Raw genomic sequence first — 26,455 nt, 5'->3', positions numbered from 1 at the left:
CTGGGGGGAAGGAGGGGGGGAGGGCGGGGTGCTCCTGAGGGAAAAGTGGAGGGATTGCGTGCCACATGAGTAACGGGAGTAGAGGGAACAGCCTCAGATTGCACCAGGGGAGGTTCAGGTTGGGAATGAGGAGACATTTCTTCTCAGAAAGAGCAGTCAGGCATTGGGACGGGTTGCCCAGGGAGGTGGTGGCCTCAGCGCCCCTGGGAGTGTTGAAGGAAAGGTTAGAGCTGGTGCTTGGGGACATGGGTCAGTGGGTGACACTGGTGGTGGGGTGATGGTTGGACCAGATGGTCGGGGAGGGCTTTTCCAGCCTTAATGGTTCTGTGATGCTATGTCAAAGAGCAGTGGAAGAGCACAGTCCCAGCGACGAACCAGAAGTGTAGTGAGAAAAGTACCAGATAGTGACGACTAAAAGATTTTTCTCAGTAATGGCAAGGGACAAATCAATGTTAACAACAATACGCAAAAAGTGTTTTACCTATTTCAAGGTGCAGCGTGTGGAAAACGTGTCGCGGTCATCCTGCTTAGTGGGCAAGTTTTGTATATGCACACTGCGCTTCTGCAGGCTTCTGAAAGTCACTGACCGCTAAATACCGCGGCTTTTCTGCTGAGATTGCATCTTTTGGATTTTCTGGATTTAAGAGCAATGCCAAAGGTTGGATGGTAGCAAGGTAAACAATACACATTTCTTAGAGATGTACAAAAAGTCATATCTGTTATGCATGCTCATGTAAAGGAAGAGGTTAGGGTATAATGTGTACAAGCATCTTAAGCTCAATGTAGAAGTTTGATATGTTGCTGTACTCATTCTCATGGCATTCCCAACAGCTGCAGTTTGCATTTGTCACCCACCCCTCACTTGGAACCTCCAGTTAGAAGCTGAGTTGCACAAGAAGGGTGAGTGAGGTGCTGAACACCACTTTTTTAGGAAATTATTTTGCAAGTATGATTCTCAAAAAACTTTATACCACTTCAAGAAAGGAATTTTGTTTAACCATAAAAGTGAAAGGCTTATTAATGACTGGATAGGTGACTTTTGTGAGGGTGTACATACTTCACATTTGGTGAGAGTGTAAAATCTTTACATCATGAAGAAGTATTTACATTTTCAAATAATTAAAATGTAACAAGTATAATTATCTAACTGTAGGGCCACTGAGTTGCTGCAGTTGCACATGCCTCTGCAGGTATAACTAATTAATCCGAGAGCCCCTCGGGCAGGTGTCCCTGAGAAGCAGCAGAACACTCCATGCATAGGGAGCATTTGTAGTGCAGGGCAGAGGGATGGAGTTGGGTGGGTTGCACCACCTCAGACACTAGGTGGGGACACAAATAAGAACCTAGAGGAAAGAAATGCTATGTGTGGATTAGGGAACCTTCCTGAGCCTTTCTTTAAAGTGATTTTGAAAGGGTTCTCTCACATCCAGCCTGCTTCCCAAATTACTTGTAATCGCAACGTTGCGTAATGCGTGAGGTAGCTGCACAGTCCACCTCCAGAGCATTTGCTATTGCAAGTCTGAAACTTTTCAGAACACATGGATCCAAATTTGATGGAAATCACATCTATTGCTCTTGGGGAAATTTCAGCTAGTTTAGGATAAAATACACAAAACTTGAATTTGGCAATCAGTATGGGAAACGATGCAAGAGACTCGTTTACATTTTAAGAGATTGGTGAATCACCACCCCCCTCTCAAAAAAAAAAAAAAGGCAATAAAAAGCAGCAACAACAACAGACCAACAGTGCAGACTGACTTTGTACAGGAAAATATTTTTATTAGTGAATTATTTTTAATTGCACGGTCACTTGACACTAATCAGTGGTTCATTAACAGTTCAAAGTATCAATTTAAGCCAGGTTAAAAGGCAAATAATTTGACAAAACATGGAGACAAGCTGTGGTGTACTTCCCAGTATCTATAAACCAATACTGTAGGCTATCATAGCACACTTAATGGTGCTATTTCTGAGAGTAACTAATTTGGAAACCCTAAGAAGGGCAAGGCTGTGCTGCATACCTGTCTCTCTAACTAATCTTACAGCTAGTGCAAAAAAAAGTTACAAGTTAGGTGTTAGAAAGAAGGAGAATGTCAGTGTCCCCATTTCAAGATCCATCTGAGGTCCTTTGTAAATTGTGCATGATGTGCAATAGTCCACTGTTTAGAAATAGATATGTATATATGTTGTTAGCTGTCAAGTGATTTTAGGAAAAACGAATGTAGCAGATCATTTAGTGTTGAAGCCAGTACATACTGCAGCCATCCTCTAGCATTTCTTCTACCTCTGCTGCGCCTACGTCTGAGAAGCTTCACTGCTGCCAGCACAGTTTATCATCGCCAATCCTTAGTCTAACTTAGATTCGCAGTTAACTGGGGCATGGGATCTGAATTAAGAATAAACTTCAGTGTTAAGAATTATACAGAGCAGCACAGTTTATTTTTATACCTTTTACCAGTTTTAAAAGCAAACAACTGTCAGCAACATACAGGTTTTCCTATAGAGCTCTTTGGTTTACAGCACTAGTCTTATCTGACATTAAAATTTCTCTTCAGAAGTGCAGAAACAGTTCATTACAGTTGCATGCATCCCATATTATGACTAGGCTCGTCTGCTTTAACAGTAAGACTGAAAAATAAAATTAAAAAAGCAGCAAATGGTGCAGTCTTTGTGCCCTGTACTAATTTTTAATGCTTCTTAATCATCTCTTAAGCAAGACCCGCTTTCAACCTGACAAATTTTAACAACCTGCTAACATTGCAAAGTAGTCAAACAGTTACAAGCAAGATAAAAAATAAACCTTGCTAACAAGGGGCTGCCAGACAGTCAGGTCCCAACTCCAGCCCTGCAAGCCTAAACACAGAAGGCAGACACTGAACCAAAGGGAGGCTCGTACGTGTTATGATAACAATGTAACTGCATCGTTTTCAAGGCATCCAAGAGACAACTTCATTTACACCGGACCTCACATCTAAAATTTTCAGATGTGAATAGTGACTTTGCTCTTCTGTTCCATAATAAGATAGCTTAAAGAGACTTAAGGTTCAGGTTTTGGAAATTGGACCCTTTTAAGGGTTCTCGACTATACACGAGAATTAAGACTTCCAAAATGAAGTCACATTAACATTGTGCACTGTTTAGTTTTTATGCTTATTGACATCACTAGCCAAAAATACCCAAACCCAAAACACTCTAAACGTGAGCAGGATCAAGACTTCAAATAGAGATGGCACATCAGTGACGTCGTAAGAGACGGCACAAGACCGAGCTGTAGAAACACTGAAGGGATTGAAATAAATCCTTTCCGAGCTACAATAATATTTCATGACCCTTAACATAAAAGTGGTTTGATCAATTTTTCACTAAAACTTCATATGTGTTCCTTGCCTCAGGGCTAAATACAAGAAATTGCAGCCCACACCATTTTTTTTTTTCAGGGAAAAAGAATGTCATGGAGCTAAATTAGATCTTCATAGGAGTTAGTTGCCATCTTGACTCCCTTTGAGACATCCAAATGAGCTACTACAGGATCAACTCAAAACAACTTGTCGAATGTGCAGTTTTAAGGCACAAATGAGCGTGAAAACATGAGAACGTAACTTTATTCTACCTCCAGAGGGAAATGGTTTGCATTACTGGCTAGGAAAAGGACACAGAGCTGCTTGAATAATACAGGACAACAAAACTCGTCTTGCTGTGAAAGGCATGCTGCGTATCAAAGTGCCTTATTCGATACTAAATGATTATTCTCATGCTTCAACAGAACTAAACTCCCATCTCTGTACCACCGTCCTCATCTGGACCTTGAAACATAAGGGATGGGCTTCTGTCTGCCCGGGCCCAGTGAGATTAGGGGCAGTCACAGGTGGGAACACCCCAGTTCTGTCGTCTTCAGTAGCCAGTACGCAACAATGCTCAAGTCCTTTCTTTGTAGATGATGTTCCACTACTTTTCCTTTTACAGTCATCTTCTGCACACGTGAGTGAAAGAAAAGGCTTTCAGATTAAAATTGGTTGGATCTGCTCAGGGAGGAGTCTTGGGTAAGGTGCAAGAGCAGCTTACTGACATTTTACTTTATACCACTCCAGACTTAACGAAACATGAGGGCAGAGTTTGGCAGCTCTGCAGGGCTGTGAGTAGATCTTCCCGAGTCCAACCTCATGCCCATGGATTTTTCAGTGTGCTCAAAGGGTGGGGCTTGCTTGTTTTCTTGACTTTAAGCAATCATTTTCAGCGCACTATCATAAATAACATTGAGCCTGTCCACAGTTCAGGGATGCATTTTATAGTAACATTACTGCATTAATAAAAACTTCAGTAGTAGCCTTATCAGTTGGGGGGTTAGGTAATAGCCAGATTTGCTTGTGTTTTCTGGTTATCCTTCCAGTGCTTTTTCCTCACCTTTAACAGTTAAGACATGCTCACAGCCAAATAAAATGCCTTAAGTCACTGCAATATAGTTTGGGTCCCCGTTTAATTCTGTTCGCCGTTACTTACTTTTAAAATAGTTTCAATGTGGAATGAAAGGAAGCTCAAATATGCTAGTTCTGGATTAGCTGAGAACACTTGAGAAATCTAATTTTGCATGCAGTGTCTATTTCAAGCCATAAAGCACAGTCATTTGCTTTGTAGAAAGTGATCCAAACCTACGGAATAAATCTAGTTTCAGGGTTTTTGTGCAGTCCCTAGACTTTGGTGTTTTAGGGAACCAAAAGGAGCAGAAGTGTAAAAGCCAGGAAAGTGTGGCTGGTCCTGGTTCAACAAGTTTGAGAGCCGATGGCTGATGAACCCTGGCCAGTTACTAGACACAGTATGAAATGGCACAACAGCTGGAGTGAACAAAAGACCGTAAAGCGGAAGTATTTTAGTTTGTGCCCATTTTAGACATCAGAGGCCTTTAACACCCCTGAAGTCCTATTAATTATAATCGGTGAGGCACATGTTAGCATATCCAGATCAAAAACCTTAACAGCCCCTACTTAACAGGAAGGAAAGCATGCCCAGAAAGAGGAAACTGTCTGTAGTAAGAGTAGGTAAGAGTCGTATTCAGGATTAGAATATAACTGACTTACTAAACGCTTTTTCTTTTTTCTTCTGGAGTAACTTCACTCAAATTTACAACATAGTTGTTAAGAAATATTGCCTGTGACTTGTTCCTAATCCGCCCGTTCCTCTCCTCCTTTTGTTTGGCTCGCTTACGTTTTCCATGCTTACCTCTCTCGTCTTTGTTTTCTTCTCTTTGGTCATTACGGGGAAAGTTTATTAAACGAAGCAAGTCATGCAGCATCCTTTGGAAATATTTAGATTTGGTGTTATATTTAGCTCTGTTCTTAGGTCGTTCAGAATAGATGAAAACTCTCCGTTATTCATTCTTCTTCTACATCTATGGAACAACGTCCTGGAAATGTTTAGCCACAGGAAGCAGCTGCCTTTCTGGGTTTAAACGCCTGTCATTACAGACATTTGATTTGTTAACTACTTTTACAGGATTAAAACAGTAATCTTGAGCTAGTGCTGGAATATTGACAAGCAGCAGTGATGGAGCCTGGGCAATGGTTGTGTTATCACCTCTGTGCTGTTGACAGGAGCAGAATATTTTAATTTGCATAACCTGGGGGTGATAGAGGCACTGGTTTGGGGTGCAGTAAGCTACAGCAATCCCACCTCAGGAGGAAGAAATACATCCTGTCAGGCATGACTCTTCATTCTAGTAGTAGCAAATGAACTTGAACGCCAAGAAACAGCCATCCTTTTAGCAAAATCGACTGAGCAAAGTGAATCTGCTTATCTGTTGATAAGTAGATCTGTGTTTTGGCTAGGGGCTTGAAGTTGAACATTTTCCCTCTACTTCAAGAGAGCATCCAAGCGTAAGTGTACCTTCAGTCATGTAAATACTTGTCACTATGGCATTTTGCAGGATCAAGTCCCATATGCCTCCTTCATTAGGCTGCATCCATCCCAGATGGATCAGTTTTCTTCTGCATATTTTGATTAATCACATGAATGATCTGAACATGCATAGGACTGTTACTACCACTTCACATGTTTACATTTGGTTGTTGAGTGGTAGAAATTTCAATACAAGATGAAAATTAATGCCTCTAATTTCTTTCCCTCTGTAAAATATATTTTAAAATATAACATTTACCTCAAGTTTCCACTTACGGAAGTTACAAATACATGTTTTACAAAACTACAGCTGTAAAGGAAGGGAACACGTTATTACTTGCTAAGAATAAAAAAATAAAAAAACAGGAACAGCACCTCGTGGTCTCTGATCAATTTCTTCCTAGTTTTACTTATATAGGGAAATATTTAAAAAATGGAGGCTGGCATAAATAAATGCTTCAAGAAGAGGAACAGAGATAGCAATTCTTTGAGAAAATCTAGTATTTTTGTTAATAACAAGTTATTTTCTCACGTTAAAGGGATCCAAACCATCGATGTGTTCCTCAAGGTTTCAGAAGAATCCTAGAAGTTTAAACAAGTGCACTGAAAAAGTTTGTTTGTAAACATTTATTTTCTTGAACTGAAAAAGGCTTGCATCAGCACACATTGTACAGCCTTGCAAATTACACAAATTGAAAAAAATGTTTGTTTCATTTTTATGTGCAATTAATCTTTAATGTCCAGTGAGCATCTGCAAATGATGAAAACTTAAACCATTAAAAAGGTTTCCAGCACTTATCAAATACAATTATCTTAGCGTGAAAAGGAAGAGAAAGATTCATACTGGTGGGAACACAATTAAAGTGCAAACATTTTGTCACTTGTGAAGATACATTTTAGTTTCTTCACCTTTTTGTTAAAAAGAAATATTAAAATGTGATTCAGTGAACATTCTTTGTAATCTATTCATATTCCCCCTTAAATACTTATTAAACTTGTTGGATCAGAAGCAAATCCTTCAAGGGTACAAACAATTTGTAATTTCTTTTGACATTGTTTGAATGAATCTCAAAAGAAAACAACCATCTAAGGAGTTAGCTAGTTACTAAAATTATATTTTTTTCTTTAAAAAACAAAAAAAAGAAAAACGCAAGGGAAAAGGAACAGGTTAATTTGAAGATTTGGGGTACTTCGCTAGAAAATGAGTGTAATTCCTTGGACATGGTTCTCTTTTCCCCTCCACCAATCCTCAGGCTCCTGCTTTGGAACGGACAACTGCGTGCTGGCTGTGAAAAGGGATTATAAAATACAAATCTGAATGTGGGATTTTATGAATGTCTGCTGTACAATAGAACTTTGGATCTGATACAAGAATTCAAAAATATAAAACAAAACTATTATAAAAGTAGGGGGCATTTCAGCGGCATTCCTTATAGAAAGCTGCCTGTCTCAAAGGTGATTCCTTGCTATTGTCTGGGATCAACTCTATTTTTTTCTTCATCTCGCTGGATCACTGGGTTATTCTTCAATGGTTACTGTCACACGACAAAACATCCCAGGAGTCTCTCTAAATAGAGCAGAAACCCCGTAACATCAAGCCAATCGAGGAGAGGAGGACATGAAGTAGTAAAGGCTGAGTGTCCACCGACGGAACTGCTACTGAGAACTAGCCCTTTCCAGAATGTGAAAGTCGTAGTGCTTCTTGCTCGTTCTCAGCCTGAACTTGTTAACTGAGGTACTACTTTGTTTCTTCAATGCATTCTGAGCAGCCGACATCGTAGGGAACGTAGCTAGAACCGTGTACGTGGAGGCCAAGTCACTGGGTTTGGATGGCTCAGTGCTCACATTGCTATCTCCGCTGCCACAGTAACGACGGTGCTGCTGCTGCTGCGTCTGCAGACACTGCGAATCCCTTAGCCACCGAATCTTGGCACCAACTTTTAAAAGTTCTCCAAACAGTTTCTCTGCTTCCATACGAGTTATGCCTTCTGGCAGTTCAGTTATTTCTAGAACTTTTCCCACAACTGAAACAAGAAAAAGATGGAATCAAAATCGGTGGTTGTACTTAAAGATACATCACACAGTGGAAAGCGAGTTATTTCATCTCGTATCTCCAGGTGCCTGATGCCACGCCGCTACACAGGCGCTCCATTTCTGGTAACCCAGAGAGCATTCTGCTGTCACAGAAAAGCTGAGAATACAAAGAGGCCCCTCAGAAGAGTGGGGCGGGGAATCCACACCAAGTTTTGCAGTAGATTTGAAAACTCTCTATACCACCTGACTCGCTTCACCTGTTAACTCTTCACACATCACTGTGCTAAACAGCTAGTCTCTCTTCTCTCAAAATCTTCTCCAGTAAATGGTTAGAAACTGATTTATCAGTAATTTTCTGCAAAGAGCTGATGGTAGGTAACACTTGCAACACAAATAATTTCCAGTAAAATGGGAAAATAGATGATGTCAGGTTTTATTTGGATGACATTTTTACCAGCTCCGAAAACCCAACCTGCAGATCTCCTAGTGTGTCCCCAAAATTAATGGGTTTATTTATATTAGAAGGAAAAAACTAAGTACTAACTTTTTTGTGGTTTATGTATGATTTCACAAAAGTAAGAGGAAGCAGGGGTACACGTTTACTATAATATGGGAGAAGGGTTTTGGACTTGGCTTGCATCCAGCAAGCTTGCTTTTCCTTTTAGTACTGTCCAGTCCTGGTCTTCTCTAGTCTTTTCTCCAGCTTTCAAAACTACGCTTTTCTCATTCCTCCCTCTCTCATTTATCTTTCCTCTCTCCTAATCAAGTCTTCCATCCATCTTTGTTTCCATGGTTTGCCATGCCCACTCCTGTCCAGTTACACTTCATTCTGGCCCTTTTCTCACCTGTGCTTTTCTCATTACATCCCTAGCCTATCACCACAATTCGTTCTGCTGGAGGACTGTGTCAATCAGCAATTCTGTACCTGGTTCTCCCGCACCAAGATCTGTTGAAGCAGCCTTCTTTGCTGGTTTCTTCCCCCTGTTTCCATGTCTGTTTCCAGGCTGACACTGGAGAGATGGATATAAATGATGTACTTTAATGACAGTGCATCAGTATTTTGAAATATCTGGGTTAGCTCAGTGAAAAATGGTGCAGAGGAATGTCTGAAAAGTAACCTGTGCTACTGTGGTATAGAAAAGATTTCCACGTCTGATTTTAGTCACGGAGTTTAGCAATTCTGCAGTCAGGGGCATTCAATCCTTCGAAAAAAAAAAAAAATCCATCCCCGCCCCCAAACCCAGCACATCGTCTGGCTGATCTCAGGTAGAAGTGAGCAAGGTAGAGGCAGGGGGTCTGTGTCTGTCCCAGAAATTAAATAGATGGCAAGACTTGCGAGCTTTGCCAACACTTAATATTTTGGCTTTCTTGAAAGAGACAAAGCCACTCTCTGCTTAGAAATACCTATATGTACTTTCTATTTTTTAAAAAAACTGTTATTCAAATAAAATAATCTTTTTAAACAAACAGTCTCTCTCCGATTTTTGGAACTGCTGGCAAACCGCCTCCCACAGAATCCATATTCTACACTGGGCCTTCTATCTTCCTTTGTAGGTTGGAATTTCAGTTCAAAAGAAAAGCTACATTTCATAATAACGCTTCTCTATATTTTTACAACAGGAACAATGGGAAGTATCAACAGAATAAACCGGTTATTGGGAAGCAAGTGCTTTCCAATCAATTACTTTTCAATGCAATAATACATTCTCCTGTTCACGGCTACTGTAACTGTAGTCCTGAATTGTTTTCTTCAGTGTTGCCAGGAGAGTGTTCTCTTTAATACCTGTTGGCTTGCTACTTGTCCACGTAATAAAGATGGTGGATTGTATTGCAGGGGCTGGCCGAGCAATGGGTATCTGGCATCTCCTTAAAGAGAAAGGTAATTAGAAAGGTGTTTTTTTTCTGTAATATAAAAACTCTCTCCAAAATCTCTTACACTGAAGAGAAAGCAGAATGACTATGCACAAAGCAGCGTATTTGGCTAAGCTAAGAAAACAAGATTTGGCACAACTAAGTAAGTGCATGTATGTAAGTCATGTTGATCACAAGGTGGAAAGCTACAAGCTCTTGCATTTCAGAGTTACACTGAAAAACGTACTATTTTCTTTCCCTTCACTGCAGTCTTCTCTAAATCCTGTCATATCAAAATGAGCTTAATGAGGCTGCTCTCAGTGTAACCATTTAACCATTTCCATGGTAATATCCCTGGTAAGTGCCAGGTACATCTGTATATCTCCTTTTTGCTCCAAGGATCCACACGATCAGTGAACAGAAATTTTTAATAATCACAGAAGATTAAGAAAGTTGAGGGACGTAGTTTACAACAGGCAACCTGGAATTTTTTTTTTTTACAAGAGGAATGGAACACAAAGCAATAGTGTAATGATCATGCAGAAGGTTAAGACAAAGACAAACAAAAGAAAATAAGGTCTTCTCTATCAGTAAGGAAGACCTAACAGATTTTTCTATAAGTTTTGTTTTTACTTTAATGCAATTTTTGTAGAAAGTAAGACCCATTAATTTCAAGTTTGAGAACTGCAGATGTCCAAACATAATGGACATCTTTGGTCACTGACACAGGATTTATTTTATCATTTGTTTTCAAACTTCTAACTATCACATCTCAGTGAAAATTCCCTATTTTCTGTTTTCTGATAACATGGCAGCAGAGGAATGAATTAAATTCTACAAGGATTTTCTTCTTCTTCTATCATGCTAGTTGTTCTAAAAGGAATGAAGAATTCACACTTAGGCAGTGGTTTGATTCAGTGCATCATCAATGAATGAGTTTAGCAGAACATTCATCTTCGCATGACATTTGTGTCCTTTTCTCCAAAAGATGCCACTACCACCCAATGTATTAAGATCAGCTAGTTCCACGTGATTTATCTTTGTAGCTCTAAAATTATGCCTTTTGTAAATATATGTAGAGTTCTTGATTTATGGTTAAAACTTAAAACTAAATTATATCAAACATTTTATTAATATTTTCAATTCTAAAGTGGGCAATGTCTCATGTGAGAAAGCTAGTGAGTTATAGAAGGTCCAACAACAAAAGATCGAGGCGTTTGAGAATACAGGGAATGATACCAGTGCAGAGTGGTAAGGTCAAATTGTGCATGATCCAAGGGTGGGTAGTTTTGATAGTCTTGCTTCAATAGCATTACTACTCAAGTGAGCCATAGTTTGTCACAAAATCCTTATATAACTTGTATTTTAAAGCATTTATTGAAAATAAAACCACAGAAGTATTTTAGTTAACTAAAAATATACCTTGTCCAGGGACGAAAGGTCTAGAAAACTGGGGCACAATAGAAAGAGGTGTTAATGTGGGACGGATGTTCTTCATGTTTGATAGCTGAGCTGGTGCTGGTGATTGGGCCGGTGAGGTGACGGGACTACCTACTTGAGGACTATGCTGCAACTGGATAAACAAGTTAGTGTTTTAGAAAGTATCTAGGTGAGCAATGACATCTACAGCATTCAAACACTGGAAGCAAAATTAAAATTGGTATATTAAGTACCATCAGAACAGATTTTATTCCCCCAAAAGAAGTCTTGGGGAAAAAAAACAACACAAAATGACATGCAAAGATGCAATTTATGCAAATAAGTCATGCTAGAAAACAAATCAAAAAGCTCATACCTGTGCAGCACTGTCTAAAGTGCTAAGTTCTGTGGACTTCTGCCCCCTTTGATGATCACAGTAGTATTTATTCTGTTTCCACTGTGGAGGTGAATGGTTCCGAGGCTGAGGATTGTTAGGTATATTGAGCTGCATCATTACTACTCCTCCACCTGGTGGTGCTGCTACTGCTGCAAGACAAGAAATTGGTAGAATGCAGTAAGTTTATCATATATTTCAACTTTCATTTTAGAAGAAAAAACGTGAAATGAAAAAAAAGAGAAACAACATAATTGCCATCTTGCTAAATAAGCTGCTCAATTGCAGAAAACTAGGACAGTATCTTCTGTACAATTATATTTCCACTATCAGATAAATCTGCACTAGACTAACTTGAGAAGGCTTCCCAGAGCTATAAAAGATAAATGGAACCAATGAAACTCAGTATTGAGAATATTTTTTGAAATAAATTGTATTTAACAGTAGTTGAAATTACTCAACATTCATTGTAGTTACTGACAGAGTAATGCACTGAAGAACATGTCCTATCAAGAAAAATATGCATCATTTAAAAACGGAGTTTACCTAGTTAGTTTACATGATATACACCAAATGTTTTCTGTGATACGATGTCATACATTAGAAAGACCTAATTAATCTTCAGTCCGGGACAAAATTACCCTCACTTACACATTTTACAACGGATTTTTACGTAACTGAGATTGTTTTTCTGGGCAGAGACTACAAGTTGATCCCCACATCCTGTATCACTTTGCCACTGTGGTAGGTACAGAAACTCCAGTTAGAGAATAGCCAAACAGCCGATGCTGTTCACTACGGTTTCGTGTAAGGAGTTGTGACGAGAGGTTTCCTGAGAATTGGTCCCTGTTGCCCCATCCCTTTCCCAGGTAACTTATATAATGTTGTGTTTATGTGAAAATGGCTGTTTTCAATTTCCTGCTCTCCTCTACCCACTGCTTACACAATTTCTTTGAAACAATGATTAAAATATGTGATTGAAACAGCATTTAATCATCCACCTATAAAGATGGGGCCTACAATCTTCTCAACTCACCATCTATGTTGTAGCATCAGTTAGGAACAGTAAGTCAGATATGGATTAAAAAACAAAACAAAAACAAAACACGAATGCATTTTATATGGGCTATTGTTTTCACTACTCCTATAGTCCAAGAAGAAACAATCTGACTCCTTTGAAATGCAAACCAAATAACATAGAATAACAAACTCATAATAATAAAACTATATTAGCTTTTCTAAACTGTATTCTGAAATACTATACTGATTTTCATCAAAATAAAGTGATAAAAGCAGTACTTTCACATCTATATTCTCTTTCCAATCTTTTCAATGGCAAAAACGTTCTACCCAAGTATTACAGACTTAGATGTAATCATCAGATTACCTCACCAATTTTAGTGGATATAAATTTGAGTGTCCCTGTAAGAGCCACATTGAGAATCATTCTATTCTGTTGCATGGCAAAATAAAATACACATCTACTTATGGATATCTGGTACACAATCAGAACAACACACGTCACAACAGTTTCCAAGTGGCAAAGCTATAAGCTTATGTAAACCCCATACACCTATATACCTGAGGTGTACCTACCTGAGGTGTACCAGGCAAACATCTATATACACACTATGTTTTACACAAGAAAAAAATCATTTTTATGCATATATTTATAAATATTAAAATGGTATATTTACATCTCCCTGTCTTAAAATATAGTATTTTATAGTATTCTGCAGCACTTGCCATACAACTCTTTTGTCTCATCTCTGTTCAATAAGAATGCCCAGCAAAAACACGCATTTCAGAATTACCAGGAGCACCATTTCTAAAATAAGTGTCACAATCTGAAAATTCTACTTGAACTACAAAAAAACACCCTCCGTAAATCCCCCAAATGCTGGTTCTTTCTACTTCTACTAGTTCCACAGCATTTCAGTAAGTGAAAACAAATGGAACTCTTTGCCTGAACAAGCATGCTTGAAATAAAGTGTCATCGAAGGCATAGGTCTGTTTGCAGACACTTCAATTATCAAAACGCATGAGAGGAAAAAACACAGAAGTCGTCCCTGAAAGTCTCCCAGATTTGGAGTCTGGTCCTCTACAAATTTTTCAGAGGAACAGAAACACCACTCAGCTGCTTGTCTGCACATGTCCTCATTGTCCTCGCCTCAATCACCTTGAGGTATCATCTCAGTATCGCTGCTGCTGAAGTGCATGCTTTTCTTTATTCACTCAATCTTTGTTCTCTGTCACAGAGGCTCTCCCCTTCCCCAAACTTGTTTAAATCACAGTTCAACAGCTTTGAATCAGGCCTTCAAAACTGCATAAAACCAAAACTACCAAGATAAAGGTAGAACAAAGTAGTGCTAGACCAACTGTGGACATCCTGAAATGACAGTCTTCAAGAACTACACACAAACAAACTTGAAGTGTTGAAGAAATGGAAACAAAACCAGAACTGCTGTGAACAGCTATCTTGCCACTTAACTGGATGTTACCTATTTACTAATAAACAGGCTCTAAAAATATCTTAAAAGTTTGTAAGAACCATCACATGTATAGTGGAATCTAGGTCACTGACCTAGTTGTTTAATCTATTACTTGCTTGCAAAATACTGAGATAGCAATATTTGAGATTACTCCCTTTTTTTGCCAGCCAAATCCCTCTGATGCATCAAACTCCCTATCAGTGAAATAAGGACAGTACCACTCACTATGATTGATCTATAACCTCTGGTTTGAAGGCTAACCTTCATACTCTTAACCTCCTGACCAGCCCAATTTTATGATAATTGTGTTTGGAAATTCAGAGGTTTTAAGTGTTTGGATGTTAATATTTACAAACATTTCACGCATAAGACAAGCTCTATGTCACTGCTGTTTTCACACCCCACTGAAACTGCTATTTATATGCCTTTTAAAAATTACGTAAGATTGAAACATTCCAAACCTGATTTAAATGCTTCTGCTAAGTGACATTCTTCTCTGCTGAAGAAGGCTGCCTCCAAGCTGCCCACGTGAGGTTGGCTTTTGTTTCATTTCAGTTCAGAAGTTGTCATTTTTAATGTTACAATGATAGCAATTTCAATGAAGAATTAAAAAAAAGTATTTGAAGAGATGGCATTCAAGTCACAACTGTTCTAGCAGGGAGCCATGAAATCAGTCTGACCATTTACAACAGATTTCTAGACAGAATGGCGTAGATGAAAATCCCAGTAAAATATACCTTTTATTGGCTGCATGATGGAAAGACCAGTGGGTGAACTTTTACATGATGAGGGTGGAGACACTATGCTGTAGTGCACAATGGAAGCAGCCTGTTGTGGCTTTGACTTTGATGAAGGTGGCAATAATGTAGGAGGTGATGGCTTCTGACTTGAATGGTTGCTATAAACTATGAAAGTAGAAGCAGTAAATAACGCTAACAGAAAAAACAAACAGGAAAACAGACCCCCCACACACACCTTACGAGTATTTCATTTCCCCTTTCAACAGTAAAAAAAAATGACTACTCGTCTCAATCCAGACCCAGAATGATTACACTTTTTAGTCTCTTCTCAGGAACTCTAAAAATAAATAAATCAGACCCACGTAGCTCCCATAATTGAGGAAAAGATGAAAGTCATTTGGGTGAGAGTGCATTGTTCCCATGTCTGTCTCAATTCAAAAGCTGACTTGCAAGCCATTATGCCATACAGTACTGAATTCTAAGAAAATAACTTGAGGGCTGTCAGTGATAAATTAAGATGTGAAGTTAACCTGCTTGCAATATAATTTTAAACACAGCATACAGAAGGAAATACAATAGTTAATTCTAAATCAAACCCTTATGCAATCACCCAGCGTAATAATTGTTAGAAACTTGTAAGTCTTTCAAAAAAAAAAACAAAAAAAAACCTTCAGTCCTCCAACCTGCACATTGCTGTCCTTGAAGCTGCTGAGAGTTACATGGTGATGATGTTCTAGGAAACTGTATCTGCTCTGATCCAGGAGGCTGCAAATATCCTACTGATGAACTATAATAACAATAAAAAAAATTCAATCAGTAATATTCCCGCCTACTCCCCACCCAGGAATCTGCTTCTGAAGAAGACAGAAGTTTCACAGCTCTTCCTTGGCCATAACTTACAATCTGCACATATCAAAAACAGTACTAATTTACTTACTTTGATATACCACCTTTGTGCAAAGAGAACTATATAGGTATAAAGATACATAGAATATGAAAAAATAGCAGTTCATTGTCTTAATTAACCATAATTAGGTCTTGGTTAAATGGCCACCACAAAACCTGCCACAAGGATTTCAGATGCTGACTACTCAGCTGGAGGCTGGCCCCGTGGTATTCGGCACACAGAATGAGAGCACTCCTCTGCTTCAGTGCAGAGTAACGCAGCCTAAACTGACATCTGCAGGGGTTGCCTTACCATGGCTTTACCAAATAGGAGAAACACCCAGTCATGGAAGAAGACTCAAGGAAAGAAACAGCCTTGCATTTGTTTGTAATACTTACGAAAAGAATAAAGAAGTTTATTTATGCCAGGTATTTTTCAGGGCATTAAGGGCAAAAACAAGTAAACAACAGACATAATTCTGTCATAACAGTAACTGATCATTCTGCCAGAGGCAAAACATCAGGTTGGTGGACTACAAGCAGGATGGTGCCTATAGCGTCTGGTGCTTCAGTATAAAGTTGAAGTTTTCATCAACAGATGAACTAAACGCTCTGAGGGAATGAGAAAGAAGTTTTTATAACTTCACACTACGGAAAAAAGGAGGGACGATCTTTTTAAGCCTCCACTGGGAATCCATTTTCACCTGTAACTTCACATGAAAATTTTCCCATCCTTTGTCCCATAGGCCAAGTATATGATTTTAATTTAGAAATGCTATTGAAACAAACCAAACTCAGAAAGCAATCTGTTTCAGTTTTCAGTCTGCTCACGATGTATTCCCTCATACGGCTTCTCATCTGTCTAATGATTATAGTTCTCAGTGGTGACTCATAGGTTTGAGACTATTCAGTTCTTGCAGAACAGTATTCCACGTTTTTTTTGTTAAAAAACGCTACAACCTATCTACTGCGGTAAATGCACGTTGCTGTCCTTAGCTGCTAGTCTGCTCTGAATTCCAAGCAAAAGTTACCCTGTTTGATAGAGATGGCCACTGCAAGTGATGCAAGAGAATAAGCAATAAAACTTATTTAAAAAACAAGTCTGGGATTACGTCTACAGGTGAATTCACTGAGCCTCAAACGTAACTATGGAAGAAAAGGTTAAGAACCCTTTGAGTACAAAGAACAAGAATTCAGATTCATTTGAGTAGACGAAGCCATGCAGTGATGACACAAACACTGAATTGTGTAAGAGAAAAAACAGCTAATAAAGCATTTTTAAGTCTACCTTCAAAATATATTTTAATACACGCAGTAACGTAGCAGATTCTAACAGTTACTACAAGGCAATTAAACCTGGTTGCTGAGAAATCAAATAACCAACCTTAAATTATTCTGTTGACCTGATGGAATGACGCTGTAGTAAACTGGCATTCCTGTTGTGGGCAATCCTTGATTTGACTGACTGGGAATTATTACAGGCTGTTGATATGTCTGCTGGGGCACTGCCTGGGAACCTTGAGGCACCGAAACCTAAAATTGAGAACACGTTAAGACTTTCTTGTGCAAAAAATGTTTCCTTCTGCCTCTTGACCATCACCTACTTTACTTTTTTTTTTTTTTTTTTAAAAAAAACAAAACAAAACCACAAAGATCTACCGGAGTTCTCTAAATCCAGAACACTAGCGATAACATGAGTTGAAATAATAGTGCTTTATAAAACAAAAGTTTTTACCTTCTTCCCTAAAAATGGAAATAGTTCCAAGGGACTCCATAAATTAACAAAAGAATTTCTCTGCAATAGTTAAGGAGTGGAGTGGGTGGAATTCTTACAAGCTTTTTCTTCCCTATCCTCTGAACCACAATTAATGCAGCACTTAGTATTCAAAAGGAATAAAATTTGTGAATTTGTGATAGGTCTGCTTCATGCTTCAATCATCTTATCAATATCAATATCAATATCAATATATATATATATATATATATATATATATTTCTCTCCTCCAAGTCACCTTTGAAATGTACTTGCAGCTTTCTGGCATTTACAAAGCAATGCACTTCAAAAAAAAGATCACTCAAAAGTACAGAAGAGTGACTGGAAAGTTATGAGTAAATTACCCACCTGATATGATGGCACTGAAGGATATGGAACAATCACACCTTGAATTTGATTCCCAACATTGTTGTGTTGGCCACTGACTAGATTTTGATTCTGAGACTGCTGAACTCCAACTAAACCCTGGTAGTTTTGCTGCTGGTTAGGCAAAACTTGGTAACCTGAAATTATACATTTAAATATTATTTTGAAAGAACTATCTAAATGTAACACATTTTATACAGAGCTGCCTGTATGAAAAGGTACGTGTGGCATTTTCCAATGGCCTTTTACATCTGGCAACTTCGTAAGACTTGAACTTACCATGCGTATAAAAAGAAACCAACATTAAAAAAATCAACAGATTTTATTAATTTACAACCACCTGGCCCCACCATTAAATACCACACATACTATCTGCAATGCTGCACTCACATGCTTGCAATATTTCTTTGCACTCTACTGAGTTACATGCGCTGACACCTTGATTTGACTGGTGAAAGCTGAAAGCATTTGAAAAAATCATGCTAGATAATGTCAAAAACAATTGTCTATTATTATAAACAAGGCTGTTTATAATACTTCAGCTTTGAAATTCTGCTTATGATAAATTCTGCTAGCATCTCAGGTGCCCCAGGATGAAAGTATGTCACCTGTGAGTCAAGGCTGAAGCACACTGTGCAATGCACTTGTGCAAGTCCTTTTAAAAACAACAACCAAAACCAAATTGATTTTTCATATTCACCCCTCTATAGTGCCTCCACAACACTTTATTACTGCTTAAGCTGGCACCCTTTGCTGTCTTTCAAAAATGTCCTAAACAAAAAAATAATCACAAATAATGAAAAAAATAAGCATGAGTGACAAACAGGAAATGGCACCTGTGCATTTATTACACTCCAGCCCGGCTCCCACTTTTTTTAAAGCATATAGTAGGTAACTGTTACAGGTAACTGATAAAACACATGCAGGACACAAGTTCTTTTCGTCCTATTCCATCATCCAGGTTATGTGCTCGACTACTTACCACATCAGCAACAAAACCATAACTAACTGTGTTTCTGAGACAAAGCCAGTTGCCACTCCCGAGTAACAAAACCGGGCTTGTCAGGAAGCACCGATGGCAAGAGGAGTCCAGTATTTATTAACTTGGACACATTCACATTCCAAGGAATCTGACATTCCCCATGCTCCCTGGCTTGATATGGAATTATATTTACTAAAGCAGATACAGCTGCGAAAAGTCACTTGGATTTTTTTTTTTTTAAATTGTGTTTTAAAATTCCTTGGTCTATTTAGAAAATTATTCAGTTAACAAACACTTTTTTTTTGTAAGACAAAACCCAGAGACATTCATTGATTACATACATTCAAGGTACAATGGACATTATGAATTAAGTCTCAGCTGGCTATCTCTCTTATAGAAATTGCAACAATGAAGACTAACAAAGCCTGTGAACATGACCAAATATTGCTTGACAGAATTAAAGGGAAGAAGGTTCAGTTCGTTAAAACCAAGAGAGCTATTCGTTAGAAACACAGAAGACACTATCAATATTTTCAGAGTACTATGTAACTTCACAACCATGCATGCTCGAATAGAGATTAGTAGTTACAATTTTTAATAACTAAACTTGGACCGTGTAGAAAAATCCATCTCTCATATCTGTAACAAACAAAATATTTAAATGTGCTTTGTTACCAAGTGATCTATGGCACCTAAAAAGCAATAGAATGCAAAGTTGCAGTATACAACAGATACAATCACCACATCTGCAATCTAAAGCCCTCACTTCCCCAGCACTGTAACATAGCTGTGAATATTTTTCAGCTTTTTTTCCTGACACTTTCAGCGACAGGCATAATCAATTTTGCAAGCGCAGAGAACTAGAACAATATAAACTGAGTGCCAAGAAAGTTCCCCACAGCATTCTGAAGAATACTCTATTTTTAGTTTCCCAGTTTCACCTCTGCATAGAAAGTGGTATGACAGAAATGCAACACTCAGCAGAAAAAGAAAACCTGCACCTGCCTGAACAGACTGCCTCATTACCGAGAAATATTCCAGAACAGCAGCTACAAAAAGAAGCAGCTACAAAAAGAAGCATGTTTCTTGGTATTTCCGTAAGTAATCACTTAACGTAAGAGGAATTAACCCACAGGATATAGAAATACATTTTCTGAATAACATGTTAAGAGCATGAAATGGCTTTTGTTCAAGAACAAGAAAGTACGATAACCTGGTTAACCAGCTCTGAGTAAGGCTCGGTATCTATTACAACTAGAGCTTTTATTACTGTGACAGTGATGGCTGGCAGTTTTGTAGCAGAAGCTAGCTGAACTTCAGCTGATGCTCCTACAGTAACTGCTGTTCAGATACGATTTTTAATCAACCTACAGTTAGGTCTTTTGGTCAGTGGGCCCTCACGATCACGAAGACATGAAATGCTGTTTTCTTTCAGAGAGTTTCCTTCTGTATTTTGGGCACACAAAGCATTTAAAATATTAGTGAAAAAACAACACTAAATATCACAGGTGAAACCCCTTTAGAAAGGAAGCCAGGAAGCAGCTGAAAAAGAGACCGGTTCACTGTGAGAAATGTAAACCTCTCAGACAGTGTTACGGCCCCGAATTCAACAGCTCAAAGTCAGGCCATCCCATGTTACACCAAACGTGGCTTCAGTTGCCACGCTCCCAGAAGCTGTCATCTTTTATCTAACTTTGTGTTTGGAAAGCAATTTCAGAGTTAGCAACCACTTTACAAAATGAGTAAACCCCCTGGTTTTTATGTAATACAGGATTTGTTTGTTCTCACTCTTGACCAGACCCAGAATCCCAGAATAGCCGCAGTTGGAAGGGCCCCAACCCAAGGGACTCTTTGCCACGTTAGCCAAGTAGCACGCTGTCCTTCATCTCAACAACAGCTATCGCTAGTAAATATCAACCATTTCAGATGTAGCTTTGTGTTAACCTGGTACGAATGTTTAAAATAAACCCACAAGAGAGGTAATTACAAAACATAAGATCTCATAAGCAGTTTGCAGAACAAAAAATATGATGTGGAACTTTTTTATGTCCAGAATGGAGATTCAGAGTTGTCTATAAAGCAGTAAATGAAAGGCAGCAAAGGCGAGGTAGCAATTGGTTGCTAGTAAAATATTCCTCTCTACCATTAGTGTAGATATAAAATATCTCTCTACCACACACCAAGTAACCAAGCAGGAATGAGTGGAATTATTGGCTGGACCATCCTTTCACTACTCTAACAAGATCCCTTGATATTGCGATTAGAGGCACAAGGTACCTTATCAAAGTAGTAAGAGTTGTCTGCACAGCTTTCTTTCTCCTTTTATTACATTTATTTCTTCTAGGACAGAAAGAGATTTTAGTGGCTGCTACTTTTCACCCCGTCCATGTTACAGACGGTGAAATTCAAGTAAAGCATCAAGAGCTGAAAACATACAAGAAACAAACTTACTTACCTAATAGTAACTGATTCCTGCCTTTGCATCTTAACACTGATGCACATCACCCCATGCTTTCAAACTCAGATTTTTATTAAGCTACATGTATATACCGGGCCACCTCTGAGAATTCACCTCCTACAGGATCCCCGTGAATGGGGAAGTAACCCCAGCTGAGCCTCAGACTTTTTGCTATTAAGCAGTCTGTGTATTAAGTATTCTGAGGAAGGAAAGCAGGGTTGTGCAATACAGTTGGACAACGCATCTTTAACACAGATGGATAAAGCAAGTAGCAAAAAAAAAGAATATATTTTTTCTTTGAATATTTGTCAACATACTTTCACTTCTAAAGAGTGCAAAGTGCAGTTCTGTTTTGCAATAAGCAGGTACTAACAGTACTTTAAGATGATCTGACAAGTCTACCATAACGGGTATCTCATCTTGATGATTCTGCAGTGAAATAATCCCACGAATTTGTCAACTGAACCCTGAATAACAACTTCCAGGGCTGATGATATTTGAGCTCTTCCTAGAAGGACTACAGAAAACTACACTACATACTACTGAAGATGACATCTTTCTTACTGGCTACTTAATAGCACAACTATAAAGAAATCAATTTAGTATTTATTTGTAAGAGGTGATCTTTCATCATATTCCTGTTTAAAAAAAGAAAAACATAAAACCCCCCCACCACACAGTCTGGGGGGCAAAACAAAACAAAACAAAACAAAAAACCCACTTTGTTTCTGAAGGAACCTCAAAAGGACACGAAATCCCTGACTTTTAAGGGACTCAGCCAAAATGTTATCTGCCTTCAAATATCACTAGCTACTTCTGAAAGTTTTTACTGTCGGTTAATATACTACTCAGAAATAAATTTGCTTCAGGAATCCAAACCTTACTGAAGAAGTTGTAAGAATATTTCTAAGTAGGCAGACTACTAGAATATAATAGCTATACTTAACTCAAAAAGAAAAAAAGACAAGAGGAAAGCAGGGAAACAGACAAAGCTTGATAACATTCATAGAAAGGTAAGTCAAAAACAGTAGAGAAGCCTTTACCAAAATAGAAGGATCAGAAAACTAATTCTAGCCACTTAAGTCTCACAATATATACTGTTCAATGCCCAGATACCTTTAGTCAAAGGACAAAAAAAAATTACTCCATATTATTTTCAACCGTATTTAAAAAAGACTATCACCAACATCGTCTGCATAGCAGTGTTTTCATGCCACATCTAAAATTAGTAACTGAAACTTCAAAACAAGAGATAAGGTGTATCTCTGCAGTGTTACCTCATTTAAAGTTATTTATTCACCTTAAAACAGGAAAAAACACACACAAGGTATTCAAAATGCTGAATTAAGTTCAACAAACCTGTCTGCTGTCCAGGCTGTGCCAATGGTTGGTTTTGCTGCGTGTTGTAATGGACAGAAACAGGTCGATACTGTTGGCTGGAGTGCGGGTACTGATTGGGTGTACAATAACAAGCTGGCATCTAAAGACAAACGACAATTAAAGAGATGCACTACTTGCAAGTTTATAATAGGCATACACATAAACGCAAAAAGAAGCACACAATAAAAGAGGTGCAAAACTTAAATGGTACAACTAATGTTAAATGCTTTAGCAAATAAAAATACTTACTCTGTATTATATAAAGTCTCTCTTAACAGCTGATTTCTTGTACTTTCATTGTAGAAGAAATAAGTTCCAAAATACTAAATTCCCCTACATCAGCACTATTTTCATCAACTGTTTTTAGCAGTCTCTGGTGACAATACATGTCATTTTAGCCAATGCCAGAGGAAAGTAATGCACTGCTACTTTTAAACTGCAATAACTACTTGTTGGAACCATGGAGAAGGTTGGAGGGGAGATGGGAGCAGATTCAGGATCTTTGGACCAATTTGCATAAGGAAACATCTGAGACACTAGAAAACAATGGAGAACACAAGGATGTACAAAATCCACATTTGGTAGTTTTAAAATCTCACTACCAGTAACACAGCGCTCTGATACTTATGGTTTTTGTTTGTTTTTATTTAACTAGCTAAATAGACAAATCTGAGTGATTATTCCTCCTCAAATAAACTGAAGTCATTCATTTCACAACACAAATGAGAAAAAAAAAAAAAACAAAAAATGCACACAGCCACAAATTAACAGGGAACCCCATACCATATAAAAAGCCCATTAATGGAACAGCATCATCATATTTTAACTATAGCTTTTGGTAGAATGGAAACAGAACCATTGTACCTGCGGCACAGGTTGCTGCATATATCCCTGCTGCTGGAGCACTTGCTGGCTGACAGGGTGGCTAGATGTAGAGTAGCCTTGAGTAGAAACTGGCTGGCCAGAGGGTGGTGGAGGTGGAGCAGCTGCGATGATATAACCAGACTGCTGTGGGGGCTGGAGGACTACAGTGGACTGGAACATAGTAGTATGAGGTTCAGCTGGATCAGCAGGTGGCTGACGGGCAAGACTCATATGGCTAAATTGTGATCCTAGGTTGTCTTGCTGTAATTGTTAAAAAAAAAAAAGCAGAAATTACATTCACAAGTACTCAAAGAAAAAAAAAGAATAAAAGATTATATCACAGTAAGTAAAAGCAAAATAGCTCAGTAAGTAAAATTTTCATATAGGAATGTCTCAAATTACTGCACATTAGCAACATCAGCCAAAGAGCAAGAGGAAAGATGATAGCACAAGATAGAACAGCAGCAAATTATCTTCAGGGCTGACAGTGGGAAAGAACATCCATGTTGGGAGACTTTACTCACTTCAAATATTTGATTTTTTGGCTCACATCTGCCTCTATCTACTTACTGTAAGAATTCAATACATTTTCTGATTGCACTCTAAAACTTGAGTAATAACGTTAACCCCCAGTTAAAACAGCAGAAGGCATCAGTATTGTTAATTTTTGTTTAATTTCTAATTTTAAGTTAATGAGGCTCTAATCCTGGATAACAAGAGACATTTGTCTGACTTGGTATTATACTACATAGTTGTCATGCTACAAAAAAAAAAATCAATCTTTGCAACAGCTGCAAAAATCTGTTCTAGCAGCTACCCATTATCTGCATTTTATTACCATCCGAAACTATGGTACTGACAGCACTGAGCACTGCAGGAGTCCCATGGAATATGAAACTCCTCTTATGAAACTCCCCAAGCATTTTTCTTTTCAAGCAATTCAGCATCAAATGGATTACCAGTATTCTGAAAATAAAAAGTGATCTCTAATAAGTTATCTTTTGTTAGACGTGAAGATTGGGTTCACTCTTCAAAAGTAAACTCCAAATGTGAAGAAACTCAAAAATTTTAAGACCACCTGATTCTCACTCAGATCATCCTGAAGAAAATATGAGTTAATCAAGAAACACTAAGTTCAACCTCTGTCTTTTATGGATCTATATTCATATTGTATGATGAAGTTTTATAGTTCCAAGGCTAAAAATACTAAATACTAGAAATATGAATTTGCACTTAAAACTTCATTTAGAATACCTTTACATCTTAAAAAGACTTGTTTTCATCATATCAACTATTTAACTTGCCTTTGTCATTTCATTTTTAGATGAGGCCTATTAATGCAACCATAATACTTCTCTACACTGGATTTTATATTGTGCTTCCCATAACATCTAGTTTAGAGAAGAGATCCTGATATTTAGTTTTGATTTAATATTACTTATACAAATGGCTAAAACCTCACCACAAGTTTATTTCTGTTATATGCTGAATACAAGGAAATTCTGATCTGGTCAGTTCTTCCCACAACAACAGATACAGTACAAGAATGATCAACCACTGAAACACGGTATTGCCAGACATGGATAAACCAAACTTTCCTGCTACCAACTATGAAGGTGTTCAATTTAGACTACAAACCTAGACCATCAACCCTTTTCCCTACGTTACGTAAGTTGCCGTAAGTAGAAATACATTTTTGAAACTGACAGCACAATTAGTACTTCAACTCATTTCCTGAACATGAAATAGTTTGAAACTATTATAAACCTGGGGAAGTTTCATTGTTTTAACAAACATATGCCTAACAATGATTGCAAATTACAGCACAGAAACCTAAGCTATGTTTGAACTAGCTGCTACAGGCAGCAATTTATTCATATGCTAAAACTGTGTAGGAAGTTCACATTGGTTAATTACCTTCTCAGTTAATGAGATGAGAATGGTTAAATTATTCTCAGTGCAGTTCACATGTATTCAAACTCTAAAATACCATGAGAAACAACACTGCTAAAAACAATACGCCCTTTGTGAGGTGCAATTCCTTTTTGGGATTGTATATCTAAAGTACAGCTATTTATAATATAATATATATATTTTATAATATATATATAGAGAGAGTATAGTATTATAGTTATATAGTATAGTTATATAATATTATAGTATTATAATATAGTTTTAATTATATGCAGCCTATTGATTTCAGATCTATATTTATTACTAGACGATGTTTCTGATTAATACCAAAACCAGTAACAAAATACTCTGAATACGTACTAAAATAGCTATTGTATAACATATAGAGCAGCATGGGAAGTTGGGAAGCCTCAATTTTTGACCCGGGCCCTAGTTCAGATTCTGCTTTGGATAACTTTTCTCCTTTCCTAGGCTCAGTTTGTCTTGGTGTTAAGATTCTTAGTGAATATTAATTTTTACAGAAAAGACTATTAGATTTCATTTCCAGCTTCCATCTATTAAACACTGGATACTTGTGAACTGGGAGTGTGAACTGGCAAGGAGACTAGAAAATGTAACCACACAAAAAAAAACCAGTACAGCACAGCTGATCCCTGAAAAGAGATTAGGGGTCAGCAGAAGAAAGAGCAGACATAGCAACATGAAGAAAGGACGGAGAAAAGTTAATTAAAAGGCATAAAAAAAGGTATTGACTGGCTAACAAAACTTTGAAAAAGCTTTTCCTTTACAATTATCAATCAATGTATACAGATATAAAGGAATAGTGCAATTGTATGTCTTTCTGTTGAACTGAAAATTTAGAGGGTAAAACCTCGGGAACTATTTTCAACCACTCAGGTAATATTTTACTGTGATGAAGAAGCCAGCCAGTCATTACACTGGTATCAGACACCACTTACAAACAACCCAAGCAAAGGTCAGCACCCACTAAAGATTAACCCATGCAGAGAGGA

General features: G+C 37.9%; 1 protein-coding gene and 1 long non-coding RNA gene across 38 annotated transcripts in view; one reads left to right on the top strand and one right to left on the bottom strand.

Moving 5' to 3' along the window:
* Positions 1–10: 10 nt before the first annotated feature.
* On the top strand, positions 11–7,500 carry LOC121072186. Its single transcript, XR_005821050.1, has 2 exons — positions 11–674; positions 832–7,500. It is a non-coding gene; the product is annotated as an uncharacterized LOC121072186 (long non-coding RNA).
* Positions 6,502–26,455, bottom strand: part of R3HDM1 (R3H domain containing 1) — an 81,029-nt gene continuing 61,075 nt past the window's right edge. For 20 of the 37 annotated variants that reach the window (XM_040561529.1, XM_040561528.1, XM_040561516.1 and 17 more), the window contains 11 exons: positions 23,529–23,789; positions 22,644–22,764; positions 17,827–17,981; positions 17,089–17,237; positions 15,488–15,606; positions 14,817–14,984; positions 11,570–11,739; positions 11,197–11,347; positions 9,707–9,789; positions 8,849–8,933; positions 6,502–7,913 (listed from right to left, as the gene is read on the bottom strand). In XM_040561529.1, the coding sequence (XP_040417463.1) occupies positions 7,546–7,913; positions 8,849–8,933; positions 9,707–9,789; positions 11,197–11,347; positions 11,570–11,739; positions 14,817–14,984; positions 15,488–15,606; positions 17,089–17,237; positions 17,827–17,981; positions 22,644–22,764; positions 23,529–23,789 (1,830 nt within the window). In that variant the 3' untranslated portion in view covers positions 6,502–7,545. The remainder of the gene's footprint in view (positions 7,914–8,848; positions 8,934–9,706; positions 9,790–11,196; positions 11,348–11,569; positions 11,740–14,816; positions 14,985–15,487; positions 15,607–17,088; positions 17,238–17,826; positions 17,982–22,643; positions 22,765–23,528; positions 23,790–26,455) is intronic. The other 17 variants (XM_040561521.1, XM_040561539.1, XM_040561544.1 and 14 more) reach the window with 3 other exon arrangements.

Source organism: Cygnus olor, chromosome 6 (assembly GCF_009769625.2).
Source record: "Cygnus olor isolate bCygOlo1 chromosome 6, bCygOlo1.pri.v2, whole genome shotgun sequence".
NCBI lineage: Eukaryota > Metazoa > Chordata > Aves > Anseriformes > Anatidae > Cygnus > Cygnus olor.
Note: the sequence above shows the minus strand (reverse complement) of the source record. Positions and strands in the feature narration are given on the sequence as shown.